At 34.3% G+C, this 11727-nt stretch overlaps 1 protein-coding gene across 1 annotated transcript; it reads right to left on the bottom strand.

Moving 5' to 3' along the window:
* Window positions 1-404: 404 nt before the first annotated feature.
* slc30a2 (solute carrier family 30 member 2) lies at window positions 405-10906 on the bottom strand. Its single transcript, XM_052587121.1, has 8 exons — window positions 10636-10906; window positions 7548-7756; window positions 5918-6064; window positions 5590-5743; window positions 5000-5219; window positions 4186-4291; window positions 3724-3858; window positions 405-3091 (listed from the first exon to the last, which is right to left on the bottom strand). The coding sequence occupies exons 1-8, from the start codon at window positions 10713-10715 to the stop codon at window positions 2946-2948; spliced, it is 1197 nt and encodes a 398-aa protein (XP_052443081.1). The 5' UTR covers window positions 10716-10906; the 3' UTR covers window positions 405-2945.
* Between the last annotated feature and the right edge of the window lie 821 nt (window positions 10907-11727).

Genomic DNA, 11727 nt, shown 5'->3' with positions numbered 1-11727 from the left:
TAAACTATACAACCTTATGTTTAAAAATACAAGTAGAAAGACCAAAAGATCAATATCTTTCGTTGGTCCTGGAACAACATTTTAATTAAAAACCCTTAAAATCAGAAGCATATGAACACATGCAGGCTATTCCTGTTATGCAGTACATTTTCAGTAGGCTACATGTGTTTTAATCAAATAAAAGAAAACATTCTCACACTTTAAGATGTGCATCATATTAGTTTTATTTTATTATGCTATTCATATGGAAAAAGGTCTATTTATAAGGAAATATTCTAGGCGTGTCCTGTTTTATTTTAATAAACAATTTATAGGTTTTCTTTATTAGAGCCTTTCACAAACGCCAATCCCTTTTCATGACATCATGCAGGGAGTAAAAAACTGCGAAAGCAGTTAGTAGACTATTCGCAGTAGATTTTAGGATTACTTTTTTTTTTTTTTTTGGTTGTCTCTCTAAAATATTAAGTGCTGTTTGATCAAATGACCAGATAAATCTAATGATATAAGACACTTGAGAAGATGGTTAAAAAAATTTACTTATAAAGGTTAGGTCACTATTATCGTTGCTCAACAAAATTTGGCAAGAATATATGAATATAGGTCATACAAATTTTGCTCGTTTTCAAGTTTTTCCAATCATGCAAATTCACTTGTTGATCAACAGAAAACTACTCAGTTTAAAAGACATTTTTGAGTGGTGCTTCATCTCTATTGACAGTTGACAATGAAATTTCGCTAACTAAATGTGAGATAACTCTAAATCTAAATCTGTAACTATGGCTAAGAGGACAAATGGCTTATGCATTGGTCATTTCATATTAACATTTTGTTCGCTCTCTCATATAAATGACTGTGATATTCATGTTTTAAATATATATTCGTTTTATCAAAACAAATAGACAAAATATAGAATTTAATGAATTTCAGTGAGATTGAAAAAAAAAGCAACCATGCAAAGCAAACCCTTAAAACTCTTTCACGACACAACAGATCACAATGGCTACATTTTATCAGTACACACAAGCTTTAAAACACAATAATCATCTTTTATTAGTCTAAAATCATATTCAGTGTTCTATTTATATAAAATCTTCACATATAATGTAAATGAGCATTAGTGAAAGTTGTTACCAAAATAAGAATTAAAAGAAAACCATGGTTTAAATGGAAAATGTTTTTTTAAAAGACATTGAGAAATCATGTGCTTCATTATTGTATGTTTCTGCCATGATCTCAGTGTTGAACTACAGAGACATGAGATACGTGTTGAACCGCTTGCTGGAATGTCATAGAGTCATTGCGGCAGTGTGGCGGCACTGAGATCAGAGATGGAAATCCTGTGCAAAACGTGTGTTTGTGTGCTTGTGTGTCATCGCAAACCACAGCTGGACAGAGCCTGAAGACATCAGGGTGTGGAGGGTGTGAAGCATGCTTGACTTTGAGAAACTAGAGTGACCCACAACAGCATCATAGCAAGGAGAAGTGTGTAATTCTGTGCCACTACTAGCGCCATCTAAGACTGCAAAATTATTGATCGATTCCACTCCTTTTCAGTTCAAACTTGGCTATGCTTAGAATGGAATATTTATTTTCACCATGGATGCACTGTATACAGTTTTAATCAATTAGTGTGTAAAAACATCTTTATTTTCATCTCGTTGGTTCAAATGAGGCAAGAATTATAAAAATGATAGTTGATGGTCAGTTTAATTGCATTAATGCTGGAATGCAGTGCTCTGTTCTATACTGCACACTTTGTAATTGTAGTACATCAAAATATTCTATACATCCAGAAATGTATTCGTTAGGATGTTATACTACACTGCATGTATAAATCAGCAAGCGGTGTCCACTTGTCATCTAAATATGGTATAAAATTGCATTTTATTTCACTTTTGACGGTCTGAACCAATAATGATTCGGAGAAATGTTGATACAGTGGACATGAATACAGTAAACAAAAAGAAAACTGTTCTATTTTAATTATGCTAATTATTAAGATTTTTAATGCAGTTTATTCTTTGAAGAGTGGACTAATGGCTGCTGAAAATTTTGCTTCACCACCAATGAATTTGTTGGGATATCCTACAAATGTTTTATATCTTCTTCTACATGAAACAAGGATAGTTACACACTTCACCTTTAATATCACTCTTAGTTGTTTCATGCATCAACCATTTTGTCTCCACTGTTTTTTCAAAGCCACTTTTTTCAAAGCACTTTCGCAGCCAGTGAGGAAGAACGGAGTTAATCACCAGCTTGCTTTTGCAAATAGTTTTGCACCATGAGACAAGACATTAGTGATAGATCGCCAACAAAATCCATAATTACACTTGAGCACAATTTCTTTTTAAGCCCCTACAACATCATGCCGCAGTTTGGCGGACATTCACATTGATTAGAGGAGCATGCTGTCATGCAGCAGGCGCAAGGCTGGCTGGGGCATAATAAACCCTATTTTAATTGTTTTAATGAAGTCATGTCAATACCCATCCTTTACCTTCCCAAGACTGCAGACAGGCTATTACAGTACACTTCTGCTGTATGTACGATGCCAGCCGGCCAAGCAAAACCTTGCAAAGTCACAATAAAAAGGCTCATGATGCCTCCAGGCCTCATGTACTGCCTCTCAATTCTTTATCTTTGCATACAGTATGTAAAACTTAACATCAACACTTCATTTTAAAGCTATTCCTCCCATAAACCAATGCATTTTTTATGCTGAAGATGCACTTTTAAGATGGCACAGTGTGAAATCTCTTCTTGTTTTTTCCTTTTTTTTTTCTTGTTAATCGATAAAAATGCATTTGGCATGTACATATTCGTAGTGATACGTAGATGAGACATTTGCACAGTGTTTCCATTTCTGGCTTGGACCCTTAATGAAGCTTAATATGTGTACATATTATACAGGCAGCCTCCTCTCACCGATGCGCCTGGAGAACTTAGTCCATAGGGTCCTGGCACTGGGCGCAGTGGATCATGTCTTCACAATAAGGCTCCACTTGAATGGTTGTATTGTAAAAGCCAAATTTGGTATGAAGAAGTTCAGTGGCTTCCTTTAAGACACTATGAGGGTCAGCGTTATCTTCTAAAATAGGGGGAGGGACACGTGCATATTTAGGTTAGTTAACATAAATAGATGATGCTGCACTTTAAAGTAAAAAAATTTTTACATTAAAAGAAGGAATAAAAACATGAAATGGAAAAGGATTTAGGGCCATTATCACGTGCAATTTATGAACAGAAATTGTAATAAATTTTAAATGTCTAAGAAATTGGGAATTCAGGAATTACATTTGCATTTTGCATTTGCCTCTCACACACAAAAAAAAATAAAAAAAATACTGAGCCTAATATATTGTAATCGTATATTAATAATATTAAATAAAGAAATAAAATATTAAATTAAATTTGAAACACAGGGTCAAAAAACTTCTTAACTTGTATTATAAATATAAGACAGTAAAAACAGCATATAATATAATATATTTTGTAGCATATAAAATAATACAAATATTTTCAATATTTAATTTCACACTTATATAATATATAAACAATTATGTACTAAATAACATGTCCTGTAATTTATCATTAAGTTATATCAGTGGGGACACAAAAGAGGCACAAAAAGGACACCTTTGATACTGCTTTTAACAAGACAAATGTTAAAGAATAACTGTATAAGCATGCTGTGAAGCAGGTGTTATTTAATAAACTTACCAATAGCTATGTGAACAGACAGCAGACTCTGGCCAATGGTGAGAGCCCATAGATGTAGGCTATGCATGGCCTTCACTGCTTTCAGAGACAGCAGAACCTCCTTCACTGAATTAAACTCTATACTTTTGGGGGCCCCTGAACACAGATATGACACTAAAGTGTACAAGGATAGAGGCAAACCTGTCTAAATTTAAGGGTGATGTTTGTCATTTTCTTTTTTTATATATATATATATATATATATATATATATATATATATATATATATATATATATATATATATATATATATATATATATATATATATATATAATGTTTGGGAATTTGTTTGCACTTCACCTTTAAATGCAGAAAATTAAACCACATGTATTATGCAACAGAAAATATACTAAAACTGCATGAATATTTTAAGTGATTGAGAATAAGGTAACTATTGTTAAATTCTGAAATGAGAAAATTTACCCTCCATGAGGATGCGGAAGACATCTCTCAGGATGGTAATTGTGGTGCCCAGGACGAACACGGAGAAGAGGAAAGTGCAAATGGGATCGGCTACTTTGTATTCTGGCTGCGTTAGAAGGTGGAGAGAGGATAGGGGGTACTGATGCATTACAGAACAAAATCAGATGTTCTTCGCAAAGTGTCAGATAGAATTAGACTTCAAATGTCAATAGAAAAATTCTCCACTCAAGTGCTTTCAAGAGTCATGAAAATAATTCAGTGTCCTCTTCCTTTCAAGAGAATTAATTTTATCTAAAAAAAAAAGGCTCCATTTATTTGAGCAAAATACAGTAAAAAGAGTAATATTGACAAATACTGTCTCATGATGTTTCAGAAATCATTCTTATTTCCTGATTTGGTGCTCAATGTCTTAACTGTTTTTACTTTAAGATATTTAATGTCTTTAATGCATTCTGCTGATTATAAATATTTGTCTTTCAAAAAACTATTACTGACTTTTGAACATAACTGTAAATAATTTGTTTTATTTACTTTTTCATTGAACATGCACAAGCCATTAAATAAGACAAAATATTTTATACTTTTTCCTTTTAGAAATGACTCTTACTGTGCATGATTCATCATTGAACTCTGTTCTAAAGGGTAACAATTGCTCCAAAGGGAACAACTTGCAAATCCTTTATTTACACAAATTATTCTGATTCATTGGCACATGGACGTTAATTGGACTGAATGCAGTTTTGTATTGGACTTTAAAGGCTTGAAAGAAGTAAGAAACATTTTAGGTCAATTATTTTTGTTAGTGTTCATTTACCCTGAAGTAGATAATGATGGCTGCCACCATCACTCCAAAGCTCTGCAAGAGATCCCCCAAAACATGAATAAATGCTGCTCTGACACTGGTGTTCCCATGATTACCCAGGAGGCTGTGGGAGTGGCCATGCCCCACAGGACTCATCCCATTCTCATCAATCTTGTGGTAGCCTGAACCGTGACTGTGGAAGGTCGTGGAATGGTGCAGAATGTAGGCCATTCTGGAATATAAACAATAATGCACACAAAAGCATATCAATTTAACAAAATTCTATTTTTACTGATTAATTTTTTCGAATTTCTGTACATTCCATAATTGCTAATTAAATACCTGAATATGAACTTAATTTCTTATAGAGATTCTATATGTAAAAAACTACATAAAGTTACATAAAGCCTGAAATACAACTTGAGGTTTGAAAGTTTTTCGTTCAAGAGAAAACGTTTTAGCACATTGCTAGCCTGTTTCTAGCTAAATATACTGTTCTCAGATTAAGCAGCAGCAGTGTTATATTTTGTCAAGCCAACATAACTATACCAAAACTAACAATTGCAACTAACTTCTTATAATTCCAGTGTCTCTCTACTCACATGATGTTGACCACGACTGCACAACCTGAGGTGATGAGCATCACATGGCCTTCGATTTCATAATCATTTTTTACTATCCTCTCAATGGCAAGATACACCAGCACCCCAGTCACGATCCAAATGGACATCACAGAAATCAGGGCTCCCAGAATCTCTGTGAGATGTCATTTGAGACAAATATGGTTTAGCATCACAGCTGGGTGTAGGAAAGTCTTCAAATCTGACTTAGATTTATTTATTTGATATGCATGATTTAGATTTAACATTTTCAACCTGAACGTAACATTTATTTGATAGAATTGAGATGGACACTCAGGGAGGGACTAACCTGATCTGTGCCAGCCAAAGCTCATTATCTTGGTTGGTGGCCTTGAGGAGATCCACAAGGAGAAAAGACTGACCATCATACTGCCAAAATCTGTCAGAAGGTGGGCTGCATCGGTCATAATGGCCAAGCTGTGTGCTAGATAACCACCTGCATCACAAGAACAGCAGAGAAATATAAATAACTAGTAGAGAGATACACTCTTAAAAAATAAAGATTTCACAGAGATGACATAGAAGAACCATTTTTGTTTTCCCAAAGAAACCTTTAAGTGAATATTTCTTAAAAGAATTTTCTCCTGGTGTGAAGAACATTTTAAAAATGTAAGCCGTGTAAAGAGTTATTTGTGCTAGGGGAAGCATCCATGGATGATAAAGGGTCTTCATGGAGCCTTTTGCTTTTTATAATCACCACTGAGCATTCATTGTAAATGTTATTCATTATGAAATGTCTTTATTTTATTATACTCTCAAGACAATACTGAAGTGAGACACAAAAGTCTTTGGACAAAGCTAACACAGCATAAATCATTTGTCGTTTGAAAAAGAGAATGACTCATAATTATTTTAAAGTGTACTTGGATTGTGAATGCTGACTTAAAGAAAAAGTGCTGTATAGGCTGAACAAAACACAGAAAAGCCTGCTTATCGCATTTAATATGAGTCAAGGACTGGTTTTTGCTCCAGCATTTTTTCAAGTGATTTTGTGCTAATAACAAATTACTTAATCCATAATTTACTTGATTGTGAAATGCAACCAGGGCATTTATTGTGAGAAGAACAACTTTGGCATTCAAAGACAAAGCAAAATAAATTACTTGCATTGATGTTTTATATACACAGAACAAATCTGAAGAAATGTAGCATCACTTACTCAACAATAGATCCTCTGCATTGAATGGGTGCCGTCAGACTGAGAGTCCGAACATCTGATAAAATCATCACATTAATCCACATGACTCCAGTCCATCAATTATTGTCTTTTGAAATAAGAAGCTGCATGTTTGTGTTTGTGTAGTGTTTTGTGTTTTAAAACATTGCTTCTGGGCAAAACAAGTCCATAATCCATTATAATAATGTCTCCTCTAGTGAAGAAGTCCATCCTCTGTTGTCCTCTCAGATTTGGAATGGTGTGAACTTTTTTTTACTTCAATCAGTGCTTGATCTGTGTATTTTTCTCCCCTGATTCAGACTAGTAGATTTTTCACTGGAGAAAGAAATGTTATAGAGGATCTTAAAGATGGATTTGTTTATGGAGTTGTGTAGATTACTTGTGGATTATTGTGATGTTTTTATCAGCTGTTTGGACTCCTTCTGACGGCACCCATTCACTGCAGAGGATCCATTTGTGAGCAAGTACCATAATGCTAGAAATGTATCCAAATCTGTTCCGATGAAGAAACTAAGTCATCTTGGAAGGCCCGAGGGTATGTAAATTTTCAGCAACTTTACTTTTTTTGTGTGTGTGAACTACTCAGTGGTAAAACATTGCCTTAACTTTAATGTGATTTTAATGTGGTCTATTAGATTTATGAAAAATAATGTTAGATTTATGCTAATTCTTCCAAAATTCTAGCTTCATCATATTGGTAAACTTTTTCTATAAGTTTTCCAAAAAGGCACAGTATTCTCACCTATAACTTCTCCAATCATGAAAAAAAGACAGACTATGGAGGCGATGTACAGCTTCTTCTTTGCAATGAGTTTCTCATGGCTCTCAAAGAAGGCTGCTTTTTTTGCATGGCAATGAGTTCCGACAGGCCTCTTGAGCTCGATAGCACCAGCCATATCGCCATTTCCCAAAGGCAAGTTTGGACAACTTTCTTTGGAACCTGATAATTCACTGTAAAAACAACACATAATGTGAAGTGACACCATTATAAATCAGCCATCACACAGTTGCTAAAATACCTGTTTTTGGTTCTACCTTATAGACAAAAAATGTGCAAACATCATATCATGTAAATCACCTGATAGACTCCAGCATATGATCCTAATATATGTGTATGTATTATATTTTATATATAATATAATAATATATTTAAAATCATATGTACAGGTGCTTTGTAGAGCAAAATATTGCGTGTAAATACAAAGCCCATGCCATGAGGACCCATTTCAGTCTGAGATTAAATCTGCTGACATGGTCGGTTTTGGCCCTTCTGTCTTGTGTGTTGATGAGAGAGACGCTATGATGGAGCTAATGGGGCGGAAAGCGCAATCTCGGCGCGCATGAGATAACCAGAGTACCGCATCACGCGCGCACGAGCGCTGCTGCTGAAGAGAGGCAGTCGAGTGGAACACGGCGTCTGTTTAATCACCCCACCGGGACACAGACATGATATACTGGACGAGGTCTTTTCTTTTGTGTAGACATGGACCAACAATACTACAACCTATTTTTTTCTGATTTCCTAAATTGAGCCTTTCCTCTAGTCTAGACTTCATAATCAGAATTAATTTGCAGGGCTGAGTATTATTAAAATATAACAGTAGGTCTAATGTAATTGTGCTGAAATTAGAAAATGTCCAGAGATTTATTTGTGTGAGAAATGTGAATGGAAACACTAATCATAAAAAAAAAATAAAAATCTGTTCCCAATTTAGAAAAAGAATATAAAAAAGGTAAGGCACCATGTTTTACGATTCCTATAATCATACTGATTAGCCGATACGTTACGTTTCATCTAATTTTGTAATCTAATAGGCTATATTATTCTCTATTTTATGACATTTTATGTTTATTTTATGTGTAGCCTGTTTAGTGTTTTGGGTTTAATTTGTCAATATACGCAAGATTAATTCCTGGAGGAGTCAATTAGCCAATTAGGCTACTAACTGTAAATTTGTGTTTTTTATTTTATTATTATAATGGTGGATGACAATCAATAGTTAGCAATATTTGTGTGTGTGTGTGTGTGTGTGTGTGTGTGTGTGTGTGTGTGTGTGTGTGTGTGTGTGTGTGTGTGTGTGTGTGTGTGTGTGTGTGTGTATGTGTGTAAAATACGGTGACGTTTCCAGCATTAGGGCCATTGGTGCCAGCTGTATTTACCGATAAGATATTACTAATACGCTACACAAAAATATTGCTAACTATTGATTCAAGACTGCAAAGTGTTGTGCTGTGATGTTCTGTAAATTGATATAACAGGATGTGTTGGATGATGAAAAAAACAACTAATAATAATAGCAATAATTATAGTCAAAAATGGAGAGCTTTTATCTTCGCTCTTTAAGGCAAAAGTTTTTTTAATTTGAGAAAACAGCTCTAAAACACAATGCCCACTTCAACAACATCTAATTCTGGATAGCATCTTCTTAGATGTCCTTGTTCCATGTTGTTCGAAATTTGTTCAGGTGACCTGTTGATTTATCATCAGTAGCCTATACTATTTTTGAAAATACCTTTTTGTAATATGTCACCGAGCTTAATAGATAAGTGATCCTTTATTTGTTTCAGCAGCTTTAGTAAACGCTTCTGCCACATCCATCTAAATTCATCCTGAATTTTCATGAGCTCTCGCCATTTCTTACTCAAGACCACGATCCAACTGATGGAAACAGCAGCCTGTTCATTGCAATTCAATGCACACAACTTGAAATAGACTTAGAGGTAACAATGCAATAACTATCGCCTGTCGTTTACTAATTTTACCGCATAGTTTTACATCAGAATAAAACTGTGCAATGAAATATTCTATATTTATGCATTTTAATCGAACTGTTCCTCGACATAATCCTAAATTCCACAAAAATGGAAAATCTATTTTATTCGCGATAAATGCTGACGAAGTTTCTTTAAATACTCGAATTTATCTATTTATACCTAATAATGAGCGAAAATTCTGAGTAAAATATTTCTTCATCTGACAAAAATAATACAAAAATGTATTACCACCAGGAAGCTGCTTATAATTAGGAGTAATGGAGAGCATTATATTTAAATAACATATTCATAAATATTTTCTTAAACATGTTGGCTATATGTTATGTATCTGAGTAGATATAAGTATCATATTTGAGTTCACGTTGGTCTTAACAACCGAAGTGAATCTGTCCATGGTGCTGAAACTGTTCTATCATCTGTTTGCTTTAGGATCATTTTAGTAGGGCGTGCACAGGAAAAGAGGGGTCTATGAAGAGTATGATAATTGTTTTTTTTGTTTTTTTGTCTGATTTTTATCACTTTTTGAAACACAGTGGAAAGCTTAGTCCATATGGAAGCGCTATGTAGACTACGTTCATTCTTCTGGTCACTAAACATCCCTGAGGCTATTGCTAAAAAAAGCTAGTGTCCCAAATGAACTCAAACATTGGTTTATTGTTATTTTTAATTAAACATCTCACGCACTGGTTGCTTAACAAATACACGTTTTAATATACGCCTGTTTTCAGAATAAACATGGATGTCTTTTCATCAGGTAACTGGCGCATATGGCTTTTCAATTAGTGTCAAAATGTGGAAATATCAGACTCAGAGTCTTTGATGTTAAGAGGATTTTGGAAAGATTTAATTATTCTCATTAAGACTTAACTATTTTAAAATGGCATTTTATTATTATTATTATTATTATTATTATTAAATGTTTGATTCTTCATACAATGCTACACAACATACAGATCAATTTTATAATTCTACCATGCATTTTCGAATCACACCAATATCTTCCAAATTATTATTATTATTAGATAAATAAGTGAAATAGATTACTATAATTTTACCTGTTAAGTTTTAAGGAGTATATTTTGCCATTTCTTTCGTTGATGAGATGCGATTTCTCTGAAGACGGTGGTGGATCCATGGTCCTGTGCAGCGTCAGTGACCAGTGCAAAAACGAATGAATAAAAACCCTACCGAGTATTAAAATATGGGTTTTTAATTAGACGGCAAAATAATAATTCTCCCAAGCAATTTTCGAAGGATTCAAGAAAAGATTGAAAGCACTCATTGCATCAGATCCACGGAGAAGAGAAAGCAAGCTTGCAGTCAGTAATTCCGATGCTGTATGCGGAGTCGCCAAACTTGGCTGTGGGGAAGATCGGATGGATCTGGTGCAGAAGATTCAGCAGTCCGGTCAACTCATTTACGAATCTTAGTATGGCGAAGGCGTGGTTATTAACATTCATGAGACAAAGGTAGGCTTATGAAAGCTGCGTCATCATTATCAATGTAATGTTCAAATGCAAGTAGTTCGCCATTGGAGAGCTACCAAGCAACGTCACCAGGGCATAATTAATAATTAAGAACTAATCCTTCACTCTAGTAGGACTGGTAAAAGCTTTATCCTTCACTCTAGTAGGACTGGTATGCTTTACGTGAATGAGGTCTGCGTCTGATGGGAATGAATGAGTCTGCCTAGTGTTTGTAACAAATCATGTGCTCTCCGCATTTCTGGCGGCAGTGCGAGGGGTGTACATGTCTGTAAAAAAAATTGACAAGTTCTATTCATTTCGAGGCATTTTGCCATACAAAATTGTAGAAAGGACGTCATGACGCATCCAGTGAGTGCACACAAACCATCTCACATAGGCACGGCTTAAGATAAAATTGAAGAAAGTGAGGGAATTGATCTCTTAACTCTCAAATCAAAATTACTGACTAACTGTTGACTTGAGAATTTAGCTATTTATACACACACACACACACACACACCTGTAGCATATACCTTTTATGATACCTGGCTATAAATGGAAATAAACGTAGCCTACACGCCCTCGGATTTTTTTATTATTAAAAAAAATACAAAATACAAAAGTATTAATATAAAAAAAACATGTAATTAAACAAAATAACAAACTATTGTGAAATATATT

Source organism: Carassius gibelio, chromosome B20 (assembly GCF_023724105.1).
Source record: "Carassius gibelio isolate Cgi1373 ecotype wild population from Czech Republic chromosome B20, carGib1.2-hapl.c, whole genome shotgun sequence".
In the NCBI taxonomy this organism is placed as follows: Eukaryota; Metazoa; Chordata; class Actinopteri; order Cypriniformes; family Cyprinidae; genus Carassius; species Carassius gibelio.
This window is presented reverse-complemented; position numbering and strand designations above follow the sequence as displayed.

Coding starts and splice junctions, on each gene's coding strand:
- slc30a2 (XM_052587121.1), bottom strand. CDS start 10,715: ATGGATCCACCACCGTCTTCAGAGAAATCGCATCTCATCAACGAAAGA. Junction 6,065..7,547: donor CATGATTGGAGAAGTTATAG/GTGAGAATACTG, acceptor CTTGTGATGCAG/GTGGTTATCTAGCACACAGC. Junction 3,859..4,185: donor CTTCCGCATCCTCATGGAGG/GTAAATTTTCTC, acceptor ATCTGTGTTCAG/GGGCCCCCAAAAGTATAGAG.